Genomic DNA, 16,315 nt, shown 5'->3' on the forward strand with positions numbered 1-16,315 from the left:
TTTGAATAAAAGATCCTATGAACATCGGTCATGTCAGTATACTACTGTTGCCTTAATTTAATTCAAATTGGCATTGGAGCATAGAATAGGTTTAAAACAAAAAGATAAGATAAACAGTATATCTTACAATACAATCAACTACAGTTCGTCTGGCCCTACAAAATTCGGTTACAGCTGAAAAAAATACATTTCTTCTATTCTCGAAAGTTCTTACATTTAAGTCGTGTTCCTTGCTAATAAAATCAAAATTGATTTGATAAAAAGAATTATCTAATGTTGCTGAGATTAGAAGCAACATCTCCCAAAACACGTTTCCAAGCTTTTTAAAATTAAGATGGTTAATGGTGATAATGTCATATAATTCAGATCACGGAAGCATAAAATAATTTTGCTTAAAAGTATTCGGAAAATGCTTAAAAAAACTACAAAAACAAAAGACCCATTACACAAACTTTTTGAATAAATTCAGTTAAAATCTTTAATACTTGCAAATGCTGATTTCGTTTCAGTTAAAACACAATGTATGCAGACAAAATGCTTATTAAAAAAAAAGAAAAACTCTATATTTTCCTCCAAAATGAATTTGATGAATGGTTCTTGCGTAATGAAAAAAACGGCAAAGATATATATTTATGAAATCCATCATATTTTCAAAGCTTTATCTTAATAGACAAAGGAGTTAAAAAGCGTTTCAAAAATGATCGCTGACAAGTTAAAAGTATCTCCGTGAAATGACTTGGATTTGATAATAAAAATATTAAAATGTTGATTATTTTTCTGTAATATTGGAAATATTAAAATAATTTTAAACATGTTCTGGTCAAATATGACCCTGGTACCTATAATGATTCTTTTTTATCATATATCACCTAAAGCTGTTTCTGTTTTCGGAAAATGTTAACATACAATAATACCAAACTGTTTAGTTTTCTGGAAAGCATTATGAAATGTATATTGATTTTGAAAAAAACATGTAGTTTTTTTTTCATAATGAATACCTAACATAACTGTGACGTGACTCAATCCTGTCTGTGTTCCTCCAATTACATATATGGTTCTTCTTTTGAAAATATGAACTATACAACTTCGACTGCGTCCAAAACCATTATTACTGCTTGAATTCATAAAGCAAAGTTTAAAATTTTAAATAACCAATCATGTAGAAATAGGGAATATTGTGTGTTGATTGGTTACGATAATGTATATTAGTTATCATGCATACTATACTACTCTCAAAGTAATAACATAAGTTTCATGACATTTAGACAGATTTAAGACTAATGTGTTAAATGAATCACAAGGTTGTTATCGCAGTGGTAGGCTTTGTTTTGACAATTATAGCTGCAGTTTTCGATGTAATTGGGTTTGTTGCCCCATATTGGTCATGGATTAATAAATCTGTATCAATTAATGGAACAGTGATAAATCTTGAACATAACGAAGGACTTTGGAGATACTGTCTAACAATAGTTAACGTCACATCTTGTGGTTCACAAGGAGACAGAGATTTGGGATGTAAGTAAACATTTGTATAAAAGATGAGAAGGTTTTATAATTTTTGTTTAAACAAAAGAAACTGTTTTAGGGTGAAAATGACAACAAAGTATAGTTTTATAAAATGTGTAATTTGATTTTTACCAATTTTTTTTTTAATTTTTTCAAAAGTACAATTCCTATCATCACCCGTGGCACAATGTTTTCATGTTCATTGACAAGTTTTATAGTCATACTTTCTTGATATATAAATTGTACTAGGTTAAACTAATGTGTCATTGATTTAAAATTTAATTCGGAAAAGACAGAACATTGAATTGATGCACATTTATCTAATTGCTTTCTTTTTTGTTTTATTTAAAGCGTGGTTCACAGAGGTTCAAATTACGGAAACACTTGGACTTCTGTGCCTCTTGGCTGCTGTTGTTGTTCTCTTCGTCGGATTTTTCATCTGTAAAGACGTACTCAAATGGGTTGGCATTGGATGTCTAACAGGAGCAGGTAAAATTTACACAATTGCAATAAAAATGAAATATATCACATTATGTCATCAATACTTGATACTAAAGTGATGATGTTTTAAAGAGGATAAAACTATTATCAGTTAACAGTTGACGGTCAAAAGTTTTCGAAAATTCAAAACGGAAAGTCCCTAATTAAATGGCAAAATCAAATGATAAAAAACACAAAAATGAATGGACAACAACTGTCATATTCTTGACTTGGTATAGGCATTTACAAATGTAGAAAATGGTGGATTGAACCTTGTTTTATAGCGCTAAACCTCTCACTTGAGTGACAGTCGCATCAAATTCCATTATAGGTAATTTTTAGATACTGAAAAACATACCTAAAAAAGAAATAGTAAAATATACTTATTATTACACAATAAATAAAAGGTCATAGGACAGTGATGTGTCTACATTTTATGTATTTAATCTACTTTCGAATAATAAAACACAATTTATTGGTCTTACGGTTGAATTTGTCTCTATTTAATTAATGTTAATTACTAATAAGTTACTCCTCTAACTGAAAAAAAAATCTTTTTACTATCGCCGTAGGTAACATATCAGCAGTTTACAACATTGCATAAACAGCATATCGAAAGTAAAATTACAAAAATACCGAACTCTAAGGACAACTCAATATGGAAAGTCCGTACACTGATGGCAAAATCAAATGCTCAAACACATCAAACGATTGGATAAAAACTGTCATATTCATGACTTGGTACAGACATTTTCTCATGTAGAAACGTACAAAGATGCTGATGGTCTTCAATAAAAAAAAATCTTAAGCTGATATTAAATCAAGTACAATATCATATGATTAGGAACACACAAAGGGAAAGTAATGAACAGATAAAGTATTTCTTCAAATACAGTAATTCGTTGCTTAGTAATTCAATTTATCATATCATTGTAACAACTTTACAAAATGCATTCGTGAGCAGATCTTTTTATGCTTATTCATATCAACTACGTCTTACTCCTTTCTTTGCAGAGACATTTATCGTGATTGGTGTGCGAATATATAAACAAAAAGGATCAAGTTTACGAACGGATAATACTGATTTTGCGTTCTATTTTGTCATCGTCGCTTCTGTTTTCGCCTTTGCTGCATCCGCATGTTTAGGCGGTTACACGTACATGAAATACAGATGTGGTTAACGTGTGAATTTATTATTGCGACAACTTGAACACTGGGAAAATGCGACTGCGAATGAGTCAATGTTATAAAAGAAAACCACTGCTGAAATTATGAAAGCCAGTTTTAATCATTGCGAACTTGATACTGTCGTTTTTTCCCCCCTGTACTAATTTAATTGGGTTAGAAAATTAGTATAAAACTACATACCAAAGAAGTTGTGATTAAACAAAAAGAATAACAAGTAATGAATAGTGTTTGGCGTAAAACGAAATATTTCCTTTGGATAGTATTTGATATTGTAAGATTGATAAAAACCAGTTAGAACGGGGACGTATAATATTAATCTTCTTTTAGCCAGATAGAGAGAGAGAGAGAATGCCACACATTATGAACGTTAAAAACCCTTAAAAAAACTTCTGTCCTACCCCGTCCCCAGAATATCAAATGGTCGCTCCTTACAGTATACGATTGGGTATGAGGCATACATCAATATGCAATAATACGTCTTACAGGATGGGAAATCTTTAAAGAATGACACAAAAAAAACACTTACAAAATATCTACTAGTGTTGCACAAGATGCACTCGTCGTGGTTAATGAAAAGTGAAAATCGAGTGATAAGAATAAAACATAGAAAAGAAGGTCGTTAAAAATTATTAAAAAAACCCGTTTCAGAGCAGAAACGTCCACTTCATTTGAACTTGGGTTGATAGTTGTCTAATTGGCAATCATACCACATCTCCTTGTTTTTATATTGTAACACATTGTACAAATTAGGGGAAGGTTGAACGTTCGCAAACATGGTTAACCCCGCCACATTCTGTATGTGTCTACCGGTATCCCAAATCAGAAGGCTGCAATTCAACCGTTGTCGTTGGTCTCTGTCGATGATATTTGTTACATCGTTTATTGTTTTGTGAGTTGGTTTTTTCGTTTGAATTGTTATACATTTGGTAATTTGGGAAACTTTTAAAATGACTCACTTTCATGCGGTATGGATTGTTCATTGTTGAAGGCTGTTCACTGTCCTGTATTTGCTTACAGCTACGTCGTTTGTCTCTGGTTGATAGTTGTCTCATTGTCAATTGAACCACATCTCCTTATTTTAAACTGAACAGGACAGTCAAAACAGTATAAGGTAAACTTTAAGTAAAGTAGTTGCAAGTTTTATTACAATAACGTTATTCTATTTGGTAGAAATTTACAATAAAAAAATATAATTTACATCACGTTAATATCGATCGAAGTTGGTATTCACGTGTTCTAATAGTTTATCTCTAGCATTACTGGCCCAGTGGTAGAAAAAAACATATGATGTGATATGCACGTGCACGTGTTTACAGCAACTATATTTTTTTCCTTTCTGTAATTTAAAATAAAACTATTGCCAGTGTTTTCATTTACGTTTTTTTTCTAGAATCAACGCTTTCTAAATTTGTCGCTGACATTGACTCCACAAATTACATTCAATTGTTTTCTTCGTATGCTTTATATTTCATTATCTTTAGAACATACTCACCCCATCTCGACCAATGGAAACTTTTTTCGTGAAGTTATCTGTTGTTCGTTCGCTCGTTGAATATTTTTCAATTATTGAATACTGCGATTAGTAATTCTATAATTATTTTCAATCACGAAATGCTAATTTTTGCATTTATTATCTGAATAAAGTAGTAAGAGCTTAAAATGTGACTAAGAAGCATGGTCATCGTTAAAATATTCAGACCTCTAGTTGTTTTTCTCTATTTTTCTCTTTTTTAGTGATTGTACTGTTAAAAGCCTTAACATTTTCGTATGACTATTTTTTTTTTACCTCCGAAATAGCTTATCTAAGCTTCATTTGGCAATTTTTGGTCCAGAATGCTTTTCAATTTAATACTTTATTTTGCCGTCACTGGGAGTCGAATCCTTTCCTTGCAGTTTGTGTTTTGTAATTGATATCACATCAACAAACCCTATCGACTGGCAATGGGTTATTATTAAGATGATTAGTTTAAATAATAATATGATACACAACGGTACAATGAACACATAGGGCATGCACCTATATATAAAGAAGTCTTTAAAAAGGATCAACCAGCAAATTTAATATGTACCGGATCTATGTTTAGAATAGGCGATACTGTGATAAAAAGGGGACAAAAATAATTACACAATATAGTTATATATGAAGATGATGTTATGAAATCGTGTTGACAAATATGTCGGTTAATAAATAGACGTGCCTGTCCCAAGTCTGGAGCCTGTAATTCAGTGGTTGTCGTTTGTTTATGTGTTGCATAGAATGAAATTCAAAACAGTGTGGCTGTGGCCATTGATTGACACATTAAATTCATCCATTGACTGGGACAATTTACGTGAACGTTTGTCTGTAACGACCACTGTTCACGACGTACCTACGATAGACATTTAAACTGTGGGGTCACCAAGGTTTCTTAACGCCTTTAATTATAAAATAATTCGAAAAATTAATCAGAAATAACCTTTATGTTTTGATTTATATAATTGATATAAATAAAAACATCGTGTTATTTCTGATTAATTTTTTCGAATTACTTTATTAAGGTGTTGAGAACCTTTGGTGACCCCATAGTTTAAGTGTCTTTAAAAAGAACACAGTGAGCAGTGGTCGTTACATACAAACGTTCACCTAAATTGTCCAAGTCAATTGATGAATTTAATGTGTCAATCAATGGCTACAGCCACACTGTTTTGAATTTCATTCTATTTGTTTTTCGTACATTTTTTGTACATTAATAAGGCCGTTAGTTTCTCGTTTTAATTGTTTTACATTCTCATTTCAGGGCTTTTTATAGCTGCCTATGCCTATGGTCTTTGCTCATTGTTGAAGGCCGTACGGTAGCCTATAGTAAGTTCTTAATTTATGTGTCATTTTGGTCTCGTTTGGAGAGTTGTATCATTGGCAATCAATACCACATCTTCTTTTTTTATATTTGTCTAGGTCAATAATTTGTACCATACTAATTGTTTGTGTAAAATAGCTCAGTAATATAGGTAAGTTTTGGTCAATTGATTTAATCCCAAATCTTAAACATATCAAATACAACATAACTCAATACACTATGATATTTATAGATACTGAGTTTTGTTTTATTTAATGATTTGGGAGCACGCTCTCATACCCCATGGCCCACCATTGTCACATGCCAAACGAAATATCATCTGATACCTAAGGTAAAAAACTCTATAGTTGTTGGCCAACATTTCTCAGATAAGAGAGACTATCTTTTATAGAAGATAATGTTGAATCATAATGTCCTTTCTAATTGTCCGTTTATAAATTTTGAAATTATTATGAAACTAAGGTTTCAACTCCCTCAGGTAAAGTTGGCTTTAGATGAATTTGGCTATTTATTTTAGGTATTTTTAACATATAGCTCTTCAACGATTTTCGGTACTTATACATCTTCGGATTTCAATTGTTTGGCTTTGAGCGTTCCTGATGAAGGTAAATCCAGAAAAGCGCTTCGGACGCAATAAATTATTAAACGTGTTGTTTGATATTTCTACATAGCATGACCTTAGTATCTACAAAGTTCTGTGAAATTGAGAGAAGTTGCGGTGACAAACTGTCGCTAGTATATTTGGGGCAATATTTCTAAGCTCAAAATGACATAACTTTAGAAGAAGAAAAAATTAATCATAATTTGATATTAGCATGTTTATATAAGCATATCTACATGGTATGTTCATTTTATCTACAAAGTTTCTTAACATTCTGTAGTTTCAGAAAGACGTTGCGATGACAAGAACAGGACTGAAGGACGGACTGGCGACTAACGGACAGACGAACAGGTTTAAAATATTATACCCTACGAGACTTTGTTCCGTAGCGGTATAATATTCTAAAAATGAAAACTGATCGTAGGTTACTTTACGTCAACTCGTACGAATAAATGTTTTCGTATTTTTGTTAATGGGCAAATGACCGTTTGTGCAAGAAAAACGTACGTATTAATATTGAGTGTTTCTCTCGATTACTTAGTGATATCAACTCTGAATATACGTATTCTTTCAAAAAAACTTTTTGGTGTGAGTATGTTAAAATATTCAAAACAAATTCCTATAAACTTTCATTCAAACAATGGACATGTATAAATTATGAACATCCCTATTAAAAGTCACCTTGTTGTCGACATGCAGTGACCGACACGACATCATTTAAATACCAGGTGTTCATGTACACACTGTTATGCAATTCATTCTACTTTAAATTAAATATACATATATAGTATAAGTTGGTAGCTGCGAGCTTTAGATGAATGAGGTTTAGAGTCAAATTAGAGATTTGTAGGTTTAGAAGAACCATTTCTCCATAAATGAAAGGTCTGCAGAATAAAATTTTAATTTTTTTCGTAATCATATATGATTGGATAAAAAAACCAAACACTTCTTTTAAGAGGAAAGGAAGAAATGAGAAAAGCGAGTACAAACCCGGTGACCTGATTTTTTTAATTGGTCTTACTCATTGTTGAAGGGCGTATGGGTTGCTAATGTTGCTTACATTTTATGTCATTTTGTTTCCTAATGGAAAGTGGACTCATTATAAGAGTAAAATAATGGGGTGCGAATATGTTAATTGGCAAACTTCGGCAGATTCCGTTACCCTATATTACAGTTCTACAGATGTGTGTCGAATGTGTTTGCGTTAGTCACTTTATTTTCAAGAAACACGTACGTTTGCGATACATACAAATATTACCAAAGGAATTGTAATTGTCTATCATATGACCATTCTACTATATTGAATATTGTGTATGGTAACTTCCGAAGATAAAGATATTGTGATCTTTAACTGAATAAACATGATAAAACATAAATAACATTTTAATTTTATACACTATTTAAATTCGTTTCAAACAAATATAGTCCTATTACTTCATTCATAGACACAGGATAGACAATTTTTGTAAATGCTGTTCAGTTGTGAATTTAGTAGGCCATTTTTACACTTATAAAGCCCGCTATATCCCAGGACAATGAAAGGTTTTTTTATTTATCAATTTGCACATTTTGTATAGGAATACATAAAATCAAAAGGGTATAACTGAATTGCACGCGGAATTTTTATGTGACGATTTGTTACATAGAATTAAAATGACTACAGGAAATTTCAACTGCATTTGTTTTACTCACACACAGGGTCAAAATTTAAATGTACCAAACCCTATGTACATAGGAAATTAAATATACATATTTCCATGAAATGCAATCAGTATCCAATCCTATATATTTTAGCTAAAGATATTTCGAACGCAACTCATTTATAAAGTGTTGTTCACTCTCATTTACATAGAACAAGAAAGAAATAAGCATAGGTTTTCCGAAAACTTGTTATTTTTAAAATTACCCATATCCATTCGTGTTCCGCACTATACCTCACTCGTCCTTAATAGTTGACTGACAAACAAACAATAAGGGAAATGATAACTGTGTATTTAGCAGATTTGTATTGGTTAAATCGGTCAACATGTCTAACTGTCTGATAAAAGACATAACAAAAACAAAAATGCAATTTAATTATGTGCGGAATTCCCAAATTGAAAACCCACTGAATAATCGCCATTGATATAATTGAAAATTAGAATATAGCCCTAACAATGTAAATCATATCAAATGGCGTTGGAGTGGTATTTCTTTTGTATAAAAGATCTGACGTTCAAATTGTCATTTAAGCATACATTTAAATAGGTTTGAAACAAAAAGATAAGATAACGGTATATCTAAAAATACACTCAAATATACAGTTTGTTTGTCCCTGTGCAAAGTTCTGTTGTACCAAGGAGGTTATATAACCGCCTTGGTTGTACTAGCAGCTTAAAATTTGAGTTCTTATACTTTAATCTTGTTACTTGCTACTGAAAAAGTGATTTTTGATTTTTTTTAATGGTGTAAATTTAAGAAATTTACGACGTTTAAAAATTTTGCAGGTACAAAGATCCTTACATTTGTTAGTTATATTTGCTGTCGCGTTTTCTTTTTTAATTGGTTTCGCCGCTCTTTACTCATTCAGGTCAAGTTATAGTTGCATGTAAAGAGTATATCAAATATATTTCAAAATTTTAAACTAAGATTTCAAATTATATTTTCTGAAATATAAATGAATGAGAAAATTTGTACAAAAATGCACATAAAGTTTTAAGTAAATCAAATCTCCAAACTTAAACTCGTAGATTCTTTTTTCTTTATATGATGTTGCTACAAAGATGTCTAATGTTGACTGGTATATCCCTACTATTATGGCTGTATGTTTTGTTCACACATTGTTGTCAATATAATGAAATTATATGCCTCTGTCATACAAGTGATAGTTTTAGTACGCTATAAAACCAGGTTCAATCCCCCATTTTCTACCTAAGAACATGTCTGTACCAATTCAGAAATATGACAGTTGTTATCCATTCGTTTGATGTGTTTGAACTTTTTATTTTGTCATTTGAGTAGGGACTTTCCGTTTTGAATTTTCCTCGGAGTTCAGTATTTTTTTATTTTTTTATTTCACTTGTTTCATGTTGATATAAAATAATCACTGTTAGTGACTTAATTTTTGCTGTATTAACTAATATTTTACCGAATCGGTATTGATTTTTTTTTTTAATGTTTGAAGGACCTTTCGAGTCACAATGCAATTGTTGACAAATTCGCTGAAGAGAAACGTCAGCTTGTTCGTGTACCATTGAGCAGCGCGATGCTGGTTCACATACCCTAGGACGTAAGCGCAACGTCTTTCAAAAGACCTTTCCATGCTTTCTAAAAGTTAGATAAAATTAAGGGTATCCATCTAAAGTCAGAAGCAATAGAAATATACGTTTGTTAAAAGTCAGGGCGGATTTGATATTCTTCAAAACCGTGAGCAATTTTACAGAATTTCTTGAATGATATGTCAAAGGTTATATGTGATATTGGAAACGGGAAATCAAAGAAAATTGATTGTGAAAATGCTTGAAAAAAAATACAAGCCTTTCATAGTTTCAAAAAATTAATATTCATTATGATTCTGTTAGATCAATGTAAGATTCAGCCCAGATTCCCCACTTATCTGGGTATTTTTTTTAAGCAAAGTTTGTTCAATATTAAAAGAAATGAAAACATGCGTAAAAAAGACTTCATATATCAAAAAATTTATTCATTACATGATTTATTCTTATTGCAAAATATGCGCCAAAGATAAATAGTAATGCAATTTTACAGTATTCAAGTTGTCTAATCATTATATTGTTGTACAAAAGTGTTATTTTGTTTTTAAAAAAAAAAGACCTCTGACAAGTCAAAAGTTACTCCGTAAAATGACTTGGAAGTCAACGTGGAAACAATACAATAATCTAAAACATGTCACGTCTGGTCAACTATACATAACCTTAACCTGTTTTTTTGTTTTCTGAAAATTTGAACATACAATAAGAAACAAACTGTTCAATTTTCTGGAAATCATTGTCATATATATATTGATTTTGAATAGAATTTGATCTTTTGAAAATTAAATGCCTAACCTAATTGCGGACGTAACACAATCTGCGCAGTGTCCTTTTTGTAAAACTAAACTATAGGACCACGACTACAAGTTTTTACGATCACAATAACTTTTACTGATTGAATAGATAATGCAAAATTAAAAAGAGTTTGAATAACCGCAATCTTGCAGAAATTTATGGTATTGTGCGTCGCTTAGCTACGATCATAAGTGTTGTTTTTTTTTCTCAGCGCATAAAAACTCGCTTCATACTGCTAACATAACACACTCCTACGATTTAACCAGTTATATAGATATCTAAACAGTTTTCATATTAAGTTGTTAGAGATTTAACAATGGAAGTTGCTGGAATAAACCTTCTTACATTTGTTGGCTTTGTTTTGTCAATTGTAGCTGCAGTTTTCGATTTGATCGGTTTCGCTACTCCATACTGGTCTTCCACGAGTACATCTGGAGTTGAAGTTTACTCAGGGCTTTGGAGATACTGTGTGACAGCTTTAGGTAGTACGGCATGTGCATCGTTAGGTGATCTTGATTTGGAATGTAAGTTATGTTAAGTATAAAAGGAGAGTCGAATTTTTTATTTTTTATTTTATATTTTGAACAAAATCCTTTTAAATGAGAAAAATGATAACAAAATATATTTATATAAGTATATCGTCCTGTACACATTCACTACATAAAACTAGCAGTAAGCGCTCTTAATAGAGATTTGGTGAAATATCAATCTCGATTCTAAGGTATTACATCAGTCGTCAATGCATGAATTAGAATGTTATCATTTTTGAAGTAGAATTCTTTCAATTTATGCCAATTTGACTTCTTGTAACTAAGATATTTAAGTAAACACGCTGATTTTCTATAGGTTATTATTTTAGGGTCGTTAAACAAAATTTCCTTGTATTTGTTTCCCCGACATAACTATTTCTAACGAATTAATCTTCAAAATCAAAGTATAGACGCTTTCTGTATATGGTTAAAGGTACTACTAAACAATGTATCATATTTCTAGTGATATCACTGCTTGCAAATAAATCTGTCAAACTGGCAATTTTTGACAAGTTTTTTTTTTGTATTCATAGAAAAATACAGTCCTATAATCACCAGTGACAAAGATATCTTAAAGATATCTTTATCTGACTCATTATCATACATTTTATTGATATTCAATTTACGCCATTTTAGAGTATTCCTATATATAATATATATTTAATTTTTAAAATTTGATTTGGAAAAGACGGAATATGGAATTTATGCACATTTATTTAAATGCTTTTTGTGTATCTATTAAAAGCATGGTTCAAAGCCGTTCAAGCTATGGAAATACTTGGTTTTCTGTGTCTACTGGCTGCTGTTGTTGTCGTAATCCTAAAATTGTTTGTCTTAAAAGATAAACCGATTCTCAAATTTGTTGGCATTGGATGTCTAGCAACTGCAGGTAATTAACATATTGGACAATTATTTTCATAAAAACTTCCAATTAATAGCAACATCATATTTTGTTTAGATACATACAATGCGTATGTAATGAAAATACATCAAATGAACAGATAAACATCCCACAGCGGTATACTACTGTTGTCTATTCATTCACCCCTTGTTTTATTGATTTTGTACTTACATTGTATAATAGATCAGATTTATTCGTTCAGTGTATGTTTACTTGTGTTAGTATGTCTTTTGAATGAGTTAAGCCATTTCAATTGCCCTTTATAGCTTGCTGTTCGGTGTGAGCCAAGGCTCCCTTGTTGAAGACCGTACTTTGACCTATAATGGTTCACTTTTATAAATCGTGACTTGGATGGAGAGTTGTCTAATTGTCACTCATACCACATCTTCTACATAAATTATTCCTTAAAATACTGTAATTCGTTGCTTTATAGTTGAAATTATGATAATATTGTAGAGTTAAAAAAGATAGATTCAAGGACCAATAATTTTATGGTTGTTCATATCAACAATTTTTTTGATTTTTTTTCAGCGGCATTTATACTACTTGGTGTGGTTATCTATGGAGCAAAAATATCAAGTCTTCAGATAAACGGTGTACAATTGGACAATCGTCATTTTTCGTTTGCGTTTGTCATCCTTGCTGCTATCAGTGCCATTGTTGCATCAGTTTTGTTTGGCCTCGACAAGTGATTTATCTAAGTTTTGAAAAATATATAACAAACAAAACAAGTTTTATGACAGTACTTTCTACGGAAGCCGATAAGGGCCATTCAAAAAAAAAATGTTATGTCGTAATTACGACATAGCATGTCGTAATTTCGACATAACATGTCGTTATTACGACATCGCTATGTCGTAATTTCGACATAACATGTCGTTATAACGACATCGCTATGTCGTAATTTCGACATATCATGTCGTTATAACGACATCGCTATGTCGTAATTTCGACATATCATGTCGTAATAACGACATCACTATATCGTAATAACGACATCGCTATATATAAAAGAATATGCATTATGATTGCCAAGAGACTAAATGACACAGAAATTAACAACTATAGGTCATCCCATTTTCGCTAGCCAAGGGTTACGATCCACTCATCCTAATACCCCAATAATTAGAAAAGCCCCCCGATTAGTCAGCTATAAAAGAGGGAGGAAAGATACCAAAAGGAGAGTCCCCGAAATGCTGTGTAGCAGACAGTGTTATTAATTAATTATTAGCTCCCTTGGTAAAACTCCAAATTTCATATTTAATGTATTTCATTGTTAAATAATTTACATGAAGCTTAATAAGTATATATTTGTTAATTGCATAGCTTTTACTATTTGAATTCATTGGTTAAAGAATTTTTATTTATATTGTAAAGTTTAATATTTGCATCGTCGCAAAATCTTTGGTTACCTTCTTTGGATACCATCAGTGAGAAACTTATATATTTTTAAAATCCAGTCTCAGAATTCTAAATTACCTGCCGTGGAAAGGCTGTACAGCCAGACAAGTTTGTAATAAAGAAATACGACGTGGAAATATATGAGGACTGACATTGCATGCCAAGCATTCCATCTCCCTATATAAGCGCAAACTACATGGCTTCTTGTAATAAGATTGAATTGAAGTATTGATAGCTCTATTTCTACTTTCAAACGTTGGGCACGACATTCCAACAACACGACGTTACACTTTAACATGCGGCGTCTAAGAGGGTTTTTGACTTCGTTTAATTTTTGCAAGTTTTATTCGGTTTTTTATATTGTTGGTTGATTCTGGTTCTGTTCGTTTTGTGATGTCATTTTATCAAAAATTACCTCGAGTTGTGGAAATCGATTTAATAATGTTTACCCTTTAAGTTATTTCAACTAAAAATGCAGTACTATCGCAAGTAATGTAGGAAGGAAAGATGGGACGGAAGTACATGTATACGGTTTTCCATATTTTTGTTTTATCATAGGATGTTTAACTTTCAAGGTGCATATCATCTGTCATTGTAAAATTTCTATATCTTAATTCAACCAATACAAATATATCTGACACTCTGCAAGTAAATCGAACATTTTTATCCTTGGTTAAATTTGAATAGAATTGTATTTTCCCTGGCACATAAGTTGTCGAAATACACCCCTTCAATTACTTGAACCTTGGCTTGAGAATTATTTCCCAAGTCATCTATAGCGTTTAACTTCTGATATACATTCTAAAATATAGTAATCTACTCCTGGATCGTCCGCGAAAACGGCAAATATAATCCCGGGTTTTTATTAATTCGATGAAACGGTTTTCGTTGCCGTTTGGGATTCGTCTTTCAATTACCTCCATTCCATGCACAAGTTTATATTGACGAAAAGTTCCGGCTTCGCTAGTACAGGAATTATTTTCATCACGACCGTTATAACATGAATAGCAGGACAAATCGCGAAGTAAAACATTCCGTGAACTGGTATTAAGTCTTTTAATATTGGTGATTGCACCTTACTGAAGTGACGACTTTAAATGATCTATTTCGGAGTACTTCCGTAACATAAATTTCAAATCGCATTTTACATTTAGAGGACTGTCTTGGTGTCTCCAATTTGTCTTTGCAAAAGTTGGACGAAGTTCATGTAAAGGGATGTTTTCCCCATTTCCCAATTCTTTTAAATAAATCGTTAAAAGCTATAAACGATTAATAAAAATTGCAAAATTTAACCTGTGTCGAACCTATGTCCCCGGGCGGAGTCTATAGCAACATGCACTATTCTTTATTTTTCGGCAGCAATCATCAACCTCTTTTTCCAAATTTCATAACACGATATGTTTTAATTATCATGAACATTAATTGAAACTTTAGCACATGTAACGTCGGAAATTAGCGTCTTTAGGATTTTAGACGTTTTCAGACGTTTGGACAAATTGGCTACCGTTTTGTAATGTGTGGAAGCATTTTATTCCTTTAAGACCCAAATATGTAGGTAATAAGAAAAGAATCTTGGCATTTTTTACTCTTCGTGTATCTAACTTTTGTTTTTATCAATTATAAAAAATAGGCGTTAACTGCTTTGAAAAATGAAATATCAACTTGGACAAAATGGCTACCGTTTGAAAAACGACTGTGTAGAGAAGATTTTATTGAATCAGCAATATTTGAACTCACACGAGGCAAATATTTGTACTTTTGTTAGATATTATTATTGTCTTACTCTTTTTATTCATTTTCTGCTATATCTACTTATAAAATTCACTTTCAGTCGTTGAGTTAATGAAAAACGTCGTTGGACATTTTTCTTATTGCAGCTTAATATGCAGCCACCGAGTCAAATGAAATTTGGCAAAATAACGGCTTTAACGGCACAGAGAACCAACACATGTCGTTGTTCCTGCCAAGAATCAAGAAGATCAGAGAATAAGAAATAGGATCACTATACATAAGAGTTAAAACAGTTTTTCATAAATGTAACGTTGGACATTCGTTTTTTTCACATAGCTTTCTTATTTTAATCCTCAAATAAACTAGATATTACTAAGTATATGATCATGTAAAAACATAATTTAAAACATATACTGAATTTGTTACAATATTGTTTCGTGTTTTCTAACATTTTTATTTTTATTTTGTTTTGCGGATGAAATTTCGAAGATTCTGTTTTAAATCCTAGGCGTTGTAGGATCATCGTGCCCAACGTTTGAAAGTAGAAATAGAGCAATCAATACTTCAATTCAATCTTATTACAAAGAGCCTTGAAGTTTGCACTTATTTGTAGGGAGATGGATAGCTTGACTTGCCTTGGTAGGAATGAATGTTATTCCTAACATACACGGTCGATGTAATTGCATGGGATCTATAAAATATATAAGTTTCTCACTGAATCTATTCAAAGAAGGTAACCAAAGATTTTGCGACGATGCAAATATTAAACTTTACAATATAAATAAATATCTTTAACCAATGAATTCAAATAGCAAAGTCTATGCAATTAACAAATATGTACTTATTAAGCTTCATGTAAATTATTTAACAATGAAATACATTAAATATGAAATTTGGATTTTACCAAGGGAGCTAATAATTAATTAATAACACTGTCTGCCACACAGCATTTCGGGGGCTCTCCCTCTGGTATCTTTCCTCCCTCTTTTATAGATGACTATGTGGGGCTTTTCTAATTATTGGGGGCATTATGATGACCTATAGTTGTTAATTTCTGTGTCATTTAGTCTCTTGGCAATCATAATACATATTTA

General features: G+C 31.5%; 1 protein-coding gene and 1 long non-coding RNA gene across 2 annotated transcripts; both read left to right on the plus strand.

The window, feature by feature from the left end:
- The first annotated feature begins 1,180 nt into the window (after nucleotides 1-1,180).
- LOC139510554 (uncharacterized) lies at nucleotides 1,181-3,349 on the plus strand. Its single transcript, XR_011661910.1, has 3 exons — nucleotides 1,181-1,515; nucleotides 1,858-1,995; nucleotides 3,001-3,349. It is a non-coding gene; the product is annotated as an uncharacterized lncRNA (long non-coding RNA).
- A 7,510-nt stretch (nucleotides 3,350-10,859) lies between these two features.
- On the plus strand, nucleotides 10,860-12,834 carry LOC139510555 (uncharacterized). Its single transcript, XM_071297118.1, has 3 exons — nucleotides 10,860-11,182; nucleotides 11,934-12,077; nucleotides 12,621-12,834. The coding sequence occupies exons 1-3, from the start codon at nucleotides 10,975-10,977 to the stop codon at nucleotides 12,779-12,781; spliced, it is 513 nt and encodes a 170-aa protein (XP_071153219.1). The 5' UTR covers nucleotides 10,860-10,974; the 3' UTR covers nucleotides 12,782-12,834.
- The last annotated feature ends 3,481 nt before the right edge of the window (nucleotides 12,835-16,315 follow it).

This window comes from Mytilus edulis, chromosome 2 (assembly GCF_963676685.1).
Source record: "Mytilus edulis chromosome 2, xbMytEdul2.2, whole genome shotgun sequence".
Lineage (NCBI taxonomy): Eukaryota > Metazoa > Mollusca > Bivalvia > Mytilida > Mytilidae > Mytilus > Mytilus edulis.

Bases quoted from the DNA above. Each gene is read 5' to 3' on its own strand.
- LOC139510555 (XM_071297118.1), top strand. From the start codon at position 10,975: ATGGAAGTTGCTGGAATAAACCTTCTTACATTTGTTGGCTTTGTTTTG. The intron at 11,183-11,933 runs GTAAGTTATGTT...ATCTATTAAAAG, and splicing joins AGGTGATCTTGATTTGGAAT to CATGGTTCAAAGCCGTTCAA. The intron at 12,078-12,620 runs GTAATTAACATA...ATTTTTTTTCAG, and splicing joins TGGATGTCTAGCAACTGCAG to CGGCATTTATACTACTTGGT.